At 48.7% G+C, this 16,397-nt stretch overlaps 2 protein-coding genes across 2 annotated transcripts in view; both read left to right on the forward strand.

The window, feature by feature from the left end:
* Positions 1 to 16,397, forward strand: part of COQ7 (coenzyme Q7, hydroxylase) — an 80,069-nt gene that overhangs the window by 37,086 nt on the left and 26,586 nt on the right. The gene's annotated exons all lie outside the window — the stretch shown is intronic.
* ITPRIPL2 (ITPRIP like 2) lies at positions 3,341 to 4,948 on the forward strand (the record flags this gene model as incomplete). Its single annotated transcript, XM_081088584.1, has 1 exon — positions 3,341 to 4,948. The coding sequence occupies one exon, from the start codon at positions 3,341 to 3,343 to the stop codon at positions 4,946 to 4,948; it is 1,608 nt and encodes a 535-aa protein (XP_080944710.1).

Genomic DNA, 16,397 nt, shown 5'->3' on the forward strand with positions numbered 1-16,397 from the left:
CCCAGCCGGCCTGACTCAGTGGTTGAGTGTCGACCTATGAACCAGGAGGTCATGGTTCAATTCCGGGTCAGGGCACATGCCTGGGTTGTGGGCTCGGTCCCCAGTGTGGAGTGTGTAGGAGGCAGCCAATGAATGATTCTTTCTCATCATAGATGCTTTTATCTCTCTCCCTCTCCCTCTGAAATTAATAAAAAATATATTTTAAAAAAGAAAAGGGAAAAAAAGAAGCTGGACAAGGCAAGGAAGGATCCTCCCCTAAAGGCTTCAGAGGGAGTACAGCCTGTTGCCCTTAAAAACTGTGAGAGAATAAATTCCAGTTGTTCTAAGCCACCCAGTTGTGGTACTTTGTTACAGCAGCCCCAGAAAATAAATGTAGCTGCTTTGGAACTACAGCAGCCAACCCTGGTAGTTGTAGCAGATTGTACGGCCCACAAGCCTAAGATATTTACACAGAATGTTTGCTGACCTCTGATCTAGAGCATCGCCCTTTTTGTATTGTTGATGATAGCATGCCATCATATCTACTAGGGGAAAAATAAGTCACCCTGTTAGTATTACCCCTACTTTATAGATGGGGAAGTTAAAGCAAAGTGTGATTAAGGGATTTATCAAAATATGGTGGCCACCTGTTGCTTTCACATGCCAAAACATCCCCTCCCTCTTCTCCAGCATAGCATACTGACTTCTTTGGGGACCACAGCCCCCACGGTCTGGTCAAGGCTCACCTCACCTCCTGGTTCCAGAATTGGGGAGCCAACAGTCTTGGTCAGCTGGGGCTGTATATATAACAAATACCACAGACTGGGTGGCTTAAAAAACAAATTTATTTTCTAACAGTTCTGGAGGCTGGAAGTCCAGGGTCAAGATTCAGCAAGGTCAGGCTTCTAGTGAAGGCTCTCCTGGCCTGCAGACAGTCACCTTCTCCCTGTGTCCTCACAAGGCCTTTCCTTGGTGTGTGGGAACGAGAGACCTTTCTCTTTCTCTCTCTTCCTCTTATAATGATACCAGTCCTATTGGATTCGGGCTCATCATTGGATTCTGACCTCATGTAACCTTAACTACCTCCTAAAGTCCCTGTTTCCACATATGGTTACGTCGGGGATAAGGGCTTCAACCTATGAATTTTGAAGGGACACAGTTCAGTCCATAGCTCCACCACAGGCCAGGCTAATCAGTGCATTCTCTAACTGGGATGCTTGTAGCATATGACCCAAGGCTACCCGTCGGCATAGCATTTACTGCAACTTTCAGGCAAGCAAAACTTTCTTTTCCTTCGCAGCGAGGCTAAAGTGAGGCTAAAGTGAAGCCAGAGCAGCCAGGGGCATATGGAGAGGACCTGGCAGAGGGTGAGCCAACTTAGAAGAAAACCGAGCTGAGAGGCCTATGGAGAATAATTAAATCCAGCCTCACTGAATGAAGTAGGGTCCCCTAGATCTCTGTTAACGTGGCACAATCAGTTCTGTTTGAGCTGCGTTTCTGTCACTTACAACCCAAAGAATCCTGACTGACAGACTGCCGTCTGATAGCTAGTAGTGGCGATGGGATCTGAAAGCAAGTTCGCTTAGCTCTAACAGGCTCAGCTCAGGATTTCCTGGGAGTAATCTTGGCGCTTAACTCAGGAGCCATCCTCAGTTCAGATTCCCAGGTGGCAGCTGGACTCTGAACATTTTTATTGCCTTCATCCTGCTCTCCTTCATTGATGGTGAGAGCAGGGAAAGTGGAATGAGTGTTAACTAAGTAAAGATGATTATGTAGATAAATTCAGGGGGTGCTCCCTGATTATGCAGTAAAACAGAGCTCCCCCTGACTGAGGTCCCAATGTAGGTCTGATAAAAGATACAGACAAATTCCCAGCAGTTGAGGAAGGGGAATTCTGGTCCCCTCCCTGAGTCCTGACCCTGGTTTCTCTGAGCAGCACTCTGGTAGGGACCCTGGTGCCTGTGTTCAAGGCACAGCTCTGCTAAAGCTGTGTGACCTTGGGCAAGCAGCTGATCCTGCCTGTGCCCCTGGTTCCTCATCTGAAAAATGGAAATAGTGCCCACTTCATAGGATTAACAGGAGGAGTGAGTGAACATGTGTAAGGTGACAGTACTATCACACAGTAAGTCCCTTGTAATGGCTGTTATTCCAGAGGCTGGCTCCTCCTCATGCAGTTCTCAGACCAAATGGCACCTCCAGCTGCCATGCAGCAAAACCCATCTTCTCACTCCCTCATACAGTTTTGTTTCATCCAGAGCATTTTCTTCTATGACCTTCTCTTTTGATTCTTTCCCTCCCTCCCTCCCTCCCTCCCTCCCTCCCTTCCTTCCTTCCTTTTTTCAATCTTTCTTCCTCTCTCTCTCCTTCCTCTTTCTCTTCTTCCTCTCTTCTTCTTCCTCTCTCCCCTCCCCACTCCCCACTCCCCCCTCCCCTCTCCCCTCTCTTTCAGGCTGCAAGCTGTATGAAGAACAGAAACTGTATATTTTGTCAACTGCTATTTTCCCAGCACCTAGACTCCTACTTGGCACATAGTAGGTGTTCAGTAAATATTGGTTTGAATAAAGACAGCGCCACTCTGGTAGGGACTGCTTTCTTTGGGGGCCTGCCACCTCCCCAATACCACGCCGCCACGACTTGCTGCGGGTGGAGGAGAGACAGTCTCGGCTTCAGCTCTTTGCTCCTTTTAACTTTCCAGTGTAACTTCATGTGAGTGCATCCTAGAAGTTCCCTGGACAAGGCCACCGCCCCGGAATCAGGGCCTTCCCAGTTCTGCCTTAGGGGAGGGAGAATGGGGGTGGCCCACAGAAGACCAGTTCCAAGCGCGTCCTGAAGCCCCTCCCGCCGTCCCGCGTCGCTTTAAGGCGGAGGCTGGGGAGGGGGCCGACCCCGCCCGCCGGCTGGGCGCGCGGCTCCTGACTTCGGCATTTCCTCCCCGCTAGCTGGCGCGGCCTCGCCTCCCCTCGGAAGAGGAAACTCCCGGGGCCCGAGTAACGGGAACGAGCGCGGAGGAGAGCAGCGGGGGAGCCCGGTGTCAGGAGGGCCGCCCAGGGTAGGAGGCGGGCCGGGCCGGGCCGGGCCAGAAGCTGGCCGTGGGCAGCGCGCCGGGGCGCTGGGTGGGGAGGGCCGCCCGGCCAGACGCAGCGCGCTGCCGGCGCAGGGCGCGGCCCGGAGCTTGGGAGCCCAGGGCGGGCCGCAGCTGGAAAGAGAACTTGAGCTGGGAGAGGAGGCCGAGCTGGAAGGCGGCTTCCCCCAGCCCTGCGAGGGGGGAGCCGCCGCGAAGGCGAAGGAGACCGGGACAGCGGGGCTGCTGGGGTGCTGCGCGCATGCTGGGCCGGGGGCACCGCCGGGGCTGGCGCCCGGCATGTCGGTGCATTACACCCTCAACCTGCGCGTCTTCTGGCCCCTGGTGACCGGCCTGTGCACTGCCTTCGTGTGCCTATACCATGTCCTGCGAGGGAGTGGGGGCGCCCGGGCTGAGCCCCCCGACGGCGCGGACGGCGGCTTCCCGCTGCTCAAGATATCTGCCCTGCTCCTCCTCGGCTACATCCTCCTCCGATGTCGCCACGCTGTCCGGCAGCGTTTCCTGCCCGGGTCTCCCCGCCTGGGGGGCCACTCCACCTTCTCTCCAAGACACTTCCAAGAGCCCAGCCTCGACATCTTGCTGGAGAGTTACTACGAGCATGAGGTTCGCCTGTCACCGCACGTGCTGGGCCACAGCAAGGCACACGTGAGCCGGATCGTGGGCGAGCTGGTGCGGGCTGGCCGCGCCCGGGGGTCCCCAGGCCCTATTCCTGGGGGCACATTGGCCTTGGCCTTCCGCGGAGACTTCATCCAGGTGGGCAGCGCGTATGAGCAGCATAAAATCCGCCGGCCGGACGCCTTCGACGTTCTGGTGCCATTGCGCCTGCCGCCGCTGGTGGCGCTGGAGCCGCGGAGCCTGGGCGCGCAGCCCGCTTTGGCCCCAGCCTTTCACGGCTGCTTCGTGTGCGCACTCAAGGCGCCGCCGGGGGCCTCGGGGGGTCACTGGCTCCGGGACTGCAAACCCTTCGCCGAGGGCTTCTGTGTGGACGTGCGCGGGCGGCGCCACCTCTCGGCCACCCTGGTGCTGCGCTGGTTCCAGTCACATCTGCAGCGTTCCCTGGCCACCGTGCGCTACAGCCTGGAGGAGCGCTGTCGGGTCACCCTGACTCCGGGGGGCCTGGAGCAACCTCCCACCCTGCACATCTTGCCCTGCCGCACCGATTATGGCTGCTGCAGACTTTCCATGGCCGTGCGACTCATTCCCGCCGTCCATTTGGGTGACGGTGTCTTCCTCGTGGCTCCACCACCGCCATCCTCACCCGTTGGGCCCCTGCCGGAGCTCCCGGAAGGCCTGCGTGCAGATGCACTTTGGGGCGTGAACACAGCCCGCCAGGAGCAGAAGCTGCTGGGCTGGCTGCAGGAACGGGCCCCTCCAGGTGCCTGCTACCTCAAGTGCCTGCAGTTGCTTAAAGCCCTCCGAGATCTGGGTGCCCGCGGGCTGGACCCAAGGGCTGCCACCCAGTGGGGACGCATCCTGTCCTCATACGTGCTCAAGACAGTGCTGCTGGCGGTGCTGCTGTGCGAGAGGGCGCCCGAGCAAGGCTGGGATGAGGCTCACCTGGGCAAGCGCATGGAACAGTTAGTTCGGTTTCTTAGGGACTGCCTGCTGGGACGCCAGACACTCTTCCACTGTGTTCTCGGCCTTGGCGGGGCAGCCGCTGAAGTGGGCCCACTGCCCAAGGTACTTCGTGAAGCCGCCCCAGTTGACCTCCTGGCTGCTTTTGATCGTCACGCCCGGGAACTCGTGGCTGCACGGTTGCTGTCCACATGGCGAAGGCTGCCCCAGCTTCTGCGGGCCTATGGGGGTCCCCGCTACCTTGCCAGGTGCTCTCCACCACGGAGTCAGCGCCCCCAGCACACCCAGGGCTTCCCCAAAGATGAACCATAAACCCTGGCCTAATGCTCCTAAAGCCTCTCCCACCAGGTGGGGGTGGGGATGGCCATGAAGCCAGTTCAGCTCCAGAAAGATGAGCTGCAGAAGGTGTTGGAAACTTCAGAGGATGATATTTAGTGGCTTAAATGACACCCTTGGGTCCACAATCCAGTATAGTTATGGCAACTTCTTCACACCCACCAGAGTGTCCTAGGCAGGCTCCAGAAAAACATCCAACAGCAGCAGCTAAGAGTTAGTCCAAATGTTGGTTTGTGTGGAATGATTCTGTGGAAGGATCTGCAGATTTTAGGAAGGTCCCATGAAGGAAGAGAGAGCTGGCAGCAGGAATAGTTCCCTCTGTTGGTTTTTGTGTCACAGATCTCTCTGCCCTCAAATTTAAAGAAGTTAAATTTTTTTTGGCTTAACGACTTGCTAGGTCCTGGGTTCCTGATTGATTTTGTAAAAAACATAAATATCTACAATTGGAATTGAAGTTCTAGTCTAGGGGCTGCTGTTCTGAGGAACATAGTTTCCACTCTTCAAATGAATATTAATGTATTTTTTAAATGGTGTAATCGTTAGTGTTTGATGGGATTGTGAAGAAGTAAGTCACACAGGTTGAGAGGCAGCCAAGAATTGGTTAGAGAAAATTCCAGAGCAAATAGCACTTTATTTTGATCAATTGTTTTGTGATAATCGCTAGTGCCAAGTGTTACATCTAAAAGGGAGACTAGCTATATTTGCTATTAAGAAAGGTGCAGTCTTGAAAAGCTGGCTTACTTTATTTACATCCCTCCGGGCACATGCCAGAATGTGTACCAGTCAACAGCCATTCATGGAGCCCATGCTGTGATCCAGGCACAGTGCAAAGTAGCATCAAAGTGCACGTTTAAGACACCAGGGAGGGCGGAAAACGTGTTGGGTCTCGAGAAAGATGTATTTTAGTCTTTGCCTATCAAGGAGTCTCACTGGAACTTGCTGCTGGCTGCAGAGAAAAACCTCTTTTTAAGGCTTTTAAGCAAACTCCTTTGCATGAGATTTCTTTCAGAGTCTAATGAGGTAATGAAGAGGAAATGCCTACTGTAGTGCCTAACTTGTAGTTAGTGCTCTCAATGCTCAGTAATGGTTAGTGGTTGAAAGTTATTCTCCTGTTGCCCAAGCTGCCTTTAAGTGGTCCTAAGGTGACTTTGAAGAGCGGTTGTCAGCGCAGGTCTTGCAAAGCATTTCATTATGTATAGTTCGGTATCTGGGCTCAGTATTTGAAGATCCACGACTCCCTGGTCAATCAGCAGAGGAGAAATACAGAAGAGAGCATGAGGAGATGGGTGGAGATGAAGGGAGATAGCCCTTGTCAGTTTTTTGTTTGTTTGTTTTTTGGGGTTTTTTTTGTCCTTTGGACAGAAATATCACCAGGTTGGGTGTGTCTTGCAACCAGGAGGAGCCCCTTCTGAAATCCCTCTTTGTCCTCCCAAATTTCTAACAGCCCACAATTCCAAGTTTAGAATGGTCCATCCTATGCTCTCCTACTAGAAACTGCAGCCAGTCCCAGTGTTACTTTGGGATTTTTTTTTTTTTAAACAAAGACACGTACTCTCTTAGGCTCTTAAAGGGTAAAGCTTGGGAGACAGAAATAGCCACCTGAATAGGGCCATTGTTTAATTCCTGAGTTACTTTGAGGGAACTCTAAACTTTCTTTAAGGGACCTAGTTGGCCACTGCAGGAAATCATTGTGAATAAATGATTTATAGGAAATCCTCATCAGAACTGCAGAGACTTCTTACATCCTTTGCAGCCTTGGACTGTAAGAGAAACAGTTGCAGATGTTCTGCTTTCTCCTTGAGGTTGTTTTGGGGAGAGTTCCCCTTGAAACCACAAAGATCATTCCTAGCTTTTGAGGTCAGTATTAGGTTATAAGGTACTGCATTTAGCAAAGGGATCAGTCTACCAGCTTTCTGCAAAGACATAAACTGTACAGAGTTCAGTTTCCCCTGTCGTCATTTAAGTCTACTGGAGTGGGGGACATTGAGGCTCTGGAGGGATTATAAAGCTTTAAAAGCTGAATTTTCCAAATATTTCTAGCTAAGTTGATAGGTTCCTTTTTTATCTTTGTAGTGTTTTGAAGTTTAAATCTGGTAACATACTGTTCTTGTAGGTTTTTATTTTTATTTTTTTCTTCAGGTTAATTACCCAAAGCCTCATCCATCCTCAATATTTTAAATTTTTATTATTATTTTTTAATTAATGGGCATTGTATTTGTTAATTTTTTTAATATTAATGTTTTATTTAAATACCATGCTGAGTAATTGTTCTCTGGACATGGTAACCAAAACTTAGAATTTTCGATCGATTTTGATCAATGTTTAGTAATCCCAAACATGTACTGTGTACAAATGAAATAATATGGCATATTAGCCAGGTGTGATGGTTGCCCAAGGCACTTAAATTAAGCTCAGTTCTGTATTTTATTAGGGCTCCGTCATGATCTTGATCTGAAAAGTACACATTTTTGGTGTATACCTGGTACTGGAGATTCATATTTGCAAATAATCTTATACGGGAAGGCTCAGAATTGCTTACATTTAAAAAAAAAAAAAAAGATTAATTGTCCAGGCAGTGCCCAAAGAAAATGTTTGGAGAAAATGACTCAGCCATTTTGCCACGAGACACCCTTCAGTAACTCCACTGAGCAGTCTTGGGAGCCATCCTAGAATGCTCCAGGGCTGAGAGTAGGAGGTGGGGTTTGCAAAATGAAACTGAAGTGAAAGAAGGGAGAATGTGAGTGAACCAAGAGAAATCTGAAGGACTCGGGACGTAGGACCTAAGATGGAAGTGAAAGGAAGGAGAGATGGGGTGGAAATCATGAGGGTGGGAGAGAGGTTTGGGTTAGGAAACACATTTTTAGGTATGTGCTATATCAAAACCAGGGGTCACAAACTCAGCAGCCTGCAGAAGCAAGGTAGAGAAGGTGTGGGTGGGCAGTGGGAACTCCCTGTCTTAAGGGAAACAGCCATTATTCGGCTCCATGCAGGGGGAAGGGGTACAGAGGGGCTGGAAATCAGGATTTTTTTTTAAGTTAAATTTCTGATTTTGAAGTAATTTTAAAATTTTCAAAGTACCATGTAGGCCAAACAAAACTTTTGGTTAAGCCTGCAGGCCACCAGTTTACGACCCCTGACTTACACAGTTAAACCCCCAAGTATGTATAAGGTTATATTTATTGTTATGGATATGATGTTGTTATACTTAGTTGGGGGAGTGATATCTCAGTCTTCTTTATCTCTCAGAGCTAAGCTTTATTGTAGAAACAAACCAAAAATATTAACATGGCCACAGATGACACTTAACTCACAATTCCCAGGAGGACCCTCTCATGGAGCTGTTCTTTGCAGTCAGATCCTCCAGCAAACCATGAGGCCCGTTCTTGGCATTTCCTTCCTGGTGAGTCCGGGCTAAACTCCTAGGCTGTGTTGGAGTTTGAAGATGACTCATCAGGAAGGATTGCAGAATAACTTGTTTCTTTTTTATTTGCATTTTATTCTTATTTTAAAATTTATTATTATTATTATTGTTATTATTTTATTTTTATTTTTTTAGCAGTGGCCTTGAACACCAGAAAAACAGTGCTGGGTCTTTGGGCCAAGCTTCTTAGGCTTGTTACCATTCCCATTGCCAAGAACACTGTTCTGATCAGATGTGTCTATCCCTTTCTGACGCAGTGGCTCCCACCAAAATCAACATTTTGAAGGAATGAACCTAACAGCTTCCAGGGCGTCTCTTTTACCCTCCTGGAGTAAGTCACTTTTTCTGTAAAATGTGGCTTTTGACCTTGATGCTGAAGACTTAAATGTTTCCCAGTGGTGGAAAAAATGACTCTCATTAACATTTCCAGTGTCCCTGGAGAGGGAAAGAAGTTCAGTGTTATCATGTGGCATTTGTTAATTTCTTTAAAATCTCATGTCTATTACTAAGACACTACTGCTTATTTTTCTATACTTACACAGCTCATGATTTGGTGGGGATAAAGCAAGTATAAATTGGGAGCAGGTGAAGATACATGTGATCTTGTGTACAGAGAGAATAGACTAAAATGTGCAGCTAAATTATATGTAATCTGGTTTTTGAAGTATCAGATATTCAGGAATATTTTGAGCATCTTTTGCTTTAAAAAAAAAAGTGCCTTGATTTAGTCACTTGACTTTAAAACATTCCTCTTATTTTATTGTGATTTTTAATGTGTGTTCTGACCCCAAACTGTGTATTATGATGCAGTGTGTCAGCTGCCGTCAGAACATATGTTTTGTCCCAATAACAGAGACTAAAGAGTTAATAAATGTGGTTCAGCTGCTACAGTTGTGTGATTAAAAGGCGTTTAATCACACCAAGTTTCTATGGCCCGAATAGCTGAGGCCTGCCATTTGTTTTCTTTTTCAGGTTGGAGTAAATTTGCACTTTTAACCACATGGATCGTTTGGGGGCCTTGTTCTTTTATACTTTGCTTTGTTAATAAAGGATCTTGTAGAAACCTCTGGACTGGACGTCAGATTTGGGGAGGGGTCTCCTCTTCCCTGTGGCTGCCCTGGCTTATGATTCCTTACCTGCTCTCAGCGTCTGGGGGTGTGGGAGACTTTCCCACGCAGCTAAGCTGGGATCGTCGCTTGTACAGAACTGGCTCCATCCACAGGTGGGAAAGGAGTCCAGTTCATAGCTCTGCAGGCTTACAGCCTGGAGTCCTGCCTTCCAGTGTTCGTTTTCCTTGCCTAGAACCTTCTGCCCATGCCCCTCTTCTACCCTCCTCTCCTCCCACTTCCACACACTCTCCTAAATGCAGTTCAAGTCTTGGCCTGTGGCTAATTCATAGCTCAAGAATTTTACCCAGAAATCTCTCAGGCCCTCAGGCCCTCTGCAAATGGTAAACATTTGCTAATATGAAAAACCACCGGTTTAGTGAGAGGTGGCAGCTTGGAGGCTAGGTTGGACTCTTCAAAGCCTTGGAGCCAGTGGAAGTTCAGGGAAACTTGTACCCACAGGCTGATTAAACAGTAGTTGTGTAGGACACTTGCCCAATGGAAAAGAGAGTGGGGGGTGTGTTGCCTTTAGTTTTTTAACAAGTAGTCATTCAGTGGCTATTGCCCCAGGCATGGAGGACACACGCAGTGATGACAAAGACAGACGTGATCTCTTTCTCATGAGCACAGACTATTATGAGAGGCAGGCAGTTACGACGTCTCCATACAGTGGTGGATGTTAGGTGTGGGGAGGGTTATAGAAGCACGGAAGAGGGCACCTCGTGCAGTTCAGGGAGGGCTGCTTGGAACAAGTGATGTCTAAGTCCAGATCCAAAGACAGGCTGGGAGCTGGGCTGGAGAAGAATGCCTCAAGCACAGGTGAAAGGAGCATTTCAGTTTGGCTGGAAAGTGGGGACGGGGCGCGAGGAAGCTTCAGAGGCTAAGGATGAGAAGGGAGAGTTAGGAAGGCACCAGGACACCAGGGGTATTGAAGCCAGAGCTGCTCAAACGTGTGCAAATCACCTGGGAGTCTTTTAGGATGCAAGCTCTGATTCATCAATGATGAGAGAGAATCATTGATCAGCTGCCTCCTGCACACCCCGTATGGGGGTTGAGCCTGAAACACAAGTATGTGCCCTGACCGGGAAGCGAACTGTGACCTCCTGAGTCATGGGTCAACGCTCAACCACTGAGCAACACTGGCCAGGCGAGACTGCTTTTCTAACTAGCTTCCGGGTGAGGGTGCTACTGCTGATTCAGGGGCCGTGCTTTGATTGCAAGGCTGTAAACCACACTGCAAGTTGGGACTGATCCAGAAGATACTGGATAGGCAAGAAATGGCAGGATCAACATTTGAGTTTGGCTCACTCTGGCTGCAAGGAGGAGACTGGATTAAGCAGGGGTTAGCAAATGATTTATTTCTTTTTTTTAATTTTTGTGTAAGTAAAGTTTTATGGGAACACAGCCACACCCATTCAGTTATATACTGTCTCTGGTTGCTCTCACCCTGTGGGTAGAGTTGAGTAATTGGGACGCAACACTGAAAATACTTAACTCTCTGGCTACAGAAAAGATTGCTGGAAGTAATCAAACTGGAAGTCATCAGAGGCTGCAGTGGTCTGGGCCTGGGTGTGGTGGGGTGAGTGGGATTGAAATAGGAACAGGGAGACCAGTTACCGTAGAGACAGAACAGTGTCAGAAGTAGGGCCAGAGCTTTAATGCCAAGAGACCAGTCTTCAAGTCTTGATTCCTGCACTTCTCTGTGTCTCTCTTTGCAAATTACCTAATCCTCTCTGAACCTCAAGTCCCTCCTCTGTAAATGGGATTCGTAACAGAACCTCCCTCATAGGAGTAGTTGGGGAGTAGGTGCGCTCGTGCCTGCAAAGTGCTTAACGTGTATATTAAGCACCCAGTGCAAAGCAGTGTAGAAGTCATGATCAGAATGGGATTGTCGTTCAGTCTGTGTCTCCGGCCTCTTCCTCTGCTCCCTTTCCTGCTCATTCTTTCTCCACTGCAGGATTGTTTCCATTTTGTCCATCCAGCCATCTCTCTGCTACCCAGACTTTGTTCATCTCTTTCCTTGATGCCCATGATCTTTCTTCTGTGAGAAGCTCTCACTCTGTGCACTGTAGTGGGCTGATTACCAAAACAGTCCCTGTTCTCCCACCCTTCCTATACCCATGCCCTTTGCAAGTGACTTTGCAGCTGCCCATCAAAAAGGGGAGGGGCCTTCTGCCTACTGCTGGAAACTAGAGTGGTGCCGCACATTCCTTTAGAGCGCAATTTAATATCATATCACAATAGGCATTGTGCTAGTAACGGGCCTAGGCCTCAAGACACCTTGCCTGCTTCTCATTGTTTTCTTGGAAGCCTGCCACGCCATGTGAGGAAGAGAGACCTTTTGACCCAGCCAGCCCTCTCATCAGAGCTGATAGCCCGCACCTTTGAGGCAGGTGGTGCGGCCATCCCAGACCAGCCCCACAGCCCCCTTTTCCCCAGCTGACATGACCACCGACTGATTGAAACACTTGCGGGAGCCCGTTTAAGACCAGCTAAACCTGGCCCAGGTCAGCAGAACCACTCAGCCGGCCCGTAGCAATAATAGACATTGTTTTAAGCCACTGAGTTAGTGGTCGTTCCTTGCTCTGCAACAGCTAACGGCTGTGGAAGCTAACTGATACAGATGCTAGCAGGGCTGCACTGGAGTAAATACAGGCTGTCCTTGACTTCTGTGCTTCTGACTTGCAAACAGCCAGACTTTGATATAATCACTTAACTGACAGTGAACCACCTTCCCCACAGCGAACCCAGGTTCCCTCATCAGCTGACGCACAGTGGGCTGCTGCCTCCCATTCAGTGGTCAGGTTCGGCAGCGTTGCCATCTCTGAGCAGTGTGTTTACACAGCTGTTGCACTTCGTTCCTGTATTTGCCCTTATCTTGTAAAAACAAACGGAAGCTGGGAAAGCTAAGCGCTGATTCAGGTGACAAAATGCCACAGGTCTCAAAGGTAATACATTTATGACCCTGATCTGGTATCCCCAACATGGCTCAGCTTCGGCTTCAGCCAGATAGATGCTGGCTGGTGGGAAGCTGGTGGGCAGCGCTTTCAATTGTAAAGGACTGAAATGGCAGTGATGAAGGGCATTTAGGAAACAGTACCACCTAGGAATACATTTGGCCACAACTTATAAAAACCCAACATACAGTGATAAACAAACAGAGGCTTATATGTTCTCATCAGCCAGAAGCCTACAGGTAGGCAGCCAGCAGTACAGGGATGAAGCTGGGATCCAGGCATCGTTTTGCTCTGCCATTTTCATTTTCATCCTTATGCTTGTCATGTCAAGATCCCACTGTGGCTAGGACAGGCATGGAGAAGAGAAAATGGATTAGGGAACACCGCAGACTTCCTCTTACATCTCATTGGCTGGAATGGTGGCACATGCTAATTCTTAGCAGCAAGGGAAGCTGGGAAAGAGAGGCTGGTACCTGTCATACAGCAGCTCTGAACAAAATATGCAGGAAGAATGGTGTTTGTGGGTAAGTAAGATTCTGCCTCATAAGTGCCAGAAACAAATAGAAGATTATGTCAAAGTAGTGAGAAGTAATTAGAGAATTTATAATTTCATAATTATATAATTTATACTTGCCTAAATCCTAAAATACAGTAAATGCTCCAAAAATGTTAGGGTTGACATCTCAGCTCTACCATTCACTGGCCATCATCTTTTGGGCAAGTCAATTAGCTTGTCTGGGCATCAGTTTTCTGATTTGCAAAATGGTAGTGATAGTACCTCCTTTTGTAGGTTTGTTGTGAGAATCAGAGAGTAATGCATGTGAAATTGAGAAGTGCTATCCAAATGCTAGTTGTGGTCTCTCAGGATTGTGCCCCCGCAGCTTTGGGACAACAGAAAGGGGAATCCATTTCTTAAGAGGGAGTCACCCTCAGGCACTCTGTCCAGTGCCTCCCCATCCCCAAACCTCCCTTCCCACAGGACTACGAGTGAGTTTGCAGTTGTGAATATTTGTTGCACATGTTCCCAGAAAGGAAGGACATTTAGTGAGAGGACTGACCGCCCCCATATCTCTTTTAAATTATGTCATCTTCTTATAAGCTTTTCTCCCCATTTCATTTCTCAAATGAAATTTGATTTGCTTTGCTTGAGTCCTGGTGAAAAGCTTGAGCTAGTGGTTCTCAGCTCTGGAGCTATAATAATATAGCAGGGGCTTTATAAGATTATCCGTGCTCAGAACTCCACCCTGGCCCCACGAGGTCAGAAACTCAAGGGGTGCAGCCAGGCATGGACACTTTTCACAGCTCCCCGGGTAATTCTACTAGTAGAATGGAGCCAGCGTTGAGAACAATCAACTTAGGTTAGATGGCCCTTCTGGCTCCTTTCAGTAGAGAACCTGCGATTTCCCCACCAGGTGTTGTGGAAACACCAGCTGGCGGGTGTGAAGTTTGCTTTGTGGTAGAGACAGATGGCTGAATGGGGGTGGTGGTGGAATAAAGTCCTAGGCCGGAACTCTTTAGCTGAGAGACACAAGGCAAAATATCATTGCTAAGTAGGCATAGGAGTTAGTCCCACTAGCAGTTCCCCTATTCTTCAATCCCAGGGAGGTGGAAATGATGAAAAATGTTTTGAAAAAATAAAAAAAGTCATTGGAGTCATCCTGATACTTCTCAGCTCAGGCCTCTGTATTTGGAGGGACAGTGACCGCAGTCTAGTCTGGAGAGAACATATATCCGATACAGCCTGTCTTCACAAAATGGCTCTTTTCATGAAAATCTAATGGTTTTGCCCACACTTTGACACTTTGTCCCAGCCTCTACTCCTCTGCCCCCACTGTCCTCAGATGCTGGGACTTTGAGCTAGCACTTTAAAAAATTAAAGTCCATCAAGACGCCTTCCAATGAAGTTGGGGGGTAGGGCTGGGGGGTCGGGCAGGGGGTGGAGCAGGTTAGGAATCCCACTGTGTGCCAGACTCAAACTAAAAGCTTTTAGGGACCTTGTCTCATGAAAAGATTTTTATCTTCATGGTTTATTTAATCATTGGTCTGCTGGAATTAGGAGCTATACTGCTGATGGGCAACTGTGGATCCTTACCAAAAGGAAAGGATGAAAACATTTCAACCACGTAAAAAAATGGTGTGGCATTTGGAGATGAGGTCCCTGCAGGTTCTTGATTTTCTCAGGGAAATCACCTCTCTACTGAAACGTTCCAGAAGCTGCACTGAAAACACTGCTACATTTTTCAAGCCAAGGATTTGTGATGATTGATTATTTTTCCTCTGATAAATACCTGGTTTTTCAAAAGCAGTCTAATTACTAGGAGTCTTCACTTGCCAAGTCTTCAAAACGCATCTGCATATCACCTCACTAAACCCGGCCCCTTGAGACCAGCTGAGAAGTCTGAGCCCTTCCCACATGTGGCACAGGCACTTCTGCTTGCTTAATCTCCTTGAGGAACCCCAAAGCTCCCAGCCCCCCTACAGGTAGGAGAGCCAGGTGACTGGTTCTGACCAATGGGCAGGGAACGGGAGGGACTTCTGTGTGACCTTGCAGAGGCGATAAAGGCCAAGTATGAAGATGGCAGCATCACCAGATGGAACTGAGTCACTACAAAGAAACAGGTGCCCTTGACAGTCACCTGATTCATACTGGGCTTCCCATGAGTGACAGGTGCACCCTTGTAATGTTTGTGAAACATTGGGGTTCTTTGATACTACAGCCTAGCCCCACCTAACCTAACCAATGGGACAGGAGGCTGAAGAGGGCTCCTATTGTCACCTTGTTCTGGAAGACCCCATTGGAAGGTCCTCAGATGGATGTGTTGATTAAAAACGGGGAGAAGATGCTCTTCTCTAGGGCCCCAGGGAATTCCAGATTATGAAGTGCTCCATCTCCACTCACTCATTCAGTAAATAATCATTGAGGGCCTACTATGTGCCAGGCCCTGTGCTGGCACCTGGGATGGAGTGGTTAGCAAAATACATTTGTCTGCAGTGTCCAGTCTCCTGGAGGAGACAGATGCTTGTCAAATAAGCATGCCAATGAGCGCTGAGTAACAGAGGTGAATGCTTTGAAGGAAAGAAACAGGTTTCTGTGACACTAAATCAGAAGAGACCTTACTGAAGCCCCAAGGGATCAAGACAGGCTGCCCTGAAATCTGGAAGCCCAGCACACTACACCATGCGGGCCTCAGGGTGTCACCTTGCAGGGTACCTACTCCATGCCAAATGCTGGACACATATCATCTTCAGCTAATCCTTGCAATATTCCTAGGAAGTGGTACTAACATCATCCCCATTTTACAGATGAGGAAACTGAGGCCCAGCAAAAGGAGGCCACATGCCCCAAGGCCACTTAGCAAAGTAAGTGCAGATAGGGATTTGAATCTGCAACCATCGCTGCTTCCTAACGGAGCACTTGCTGCACTTCTGGCCCTTGCAAACCCAGCCAAGGAGGTTAGTCATTCAGGAAGTAGTCCCTCATGAGTCCCACAGTGGGAGATCAAAATGAAACCAGCAGGCAGATGTTTATAAGTTGCCTAAAAAAGCCACCCACCCAAGAAGGAGGGGAGGGTAGCTTTCTCCCCACCCCCACCCCAAGCCCTTCCTTAAAAGCTCCAGAGTTCCTTTTTCAGTTTTACAGTGTCCCCTCCCCCTCCCCCAAGAGAGGTGACCTCATCCTCCTTTCTGCAGAAGGGAAGGCGTGGGCTGCTGGCTCTACAGTAGCCCAGCCACCAGTGATGGCTTCCCTCCAAACTTAACCCAGATGGACAGGGACATACCAGCTCTTTCTTCTCTTGGCTTTCTAAGATGCTTCCCTTTCTCCCCAGAATAGAAGCAGGAAGGCCTGGGGTAGCTGCCTTGAAATGTTGGCTGGTACAGCTAATTGCTTTGTTTTTACAGGACTGAACAGATTAGGCACTAGACACATTTACACTTATTCA

This window comes from Myotis nattereri (assembly GCF_964212035.1).
Source record: "Myotis nattereri genome assembly, chromosome: 4".
NCBI classification, from domain to species: Eukaryota; Metazoa; Chordata; class Mammalia; order Chiroptera; family Vespertilionidae; genus Myotis; species Myotis nattereri.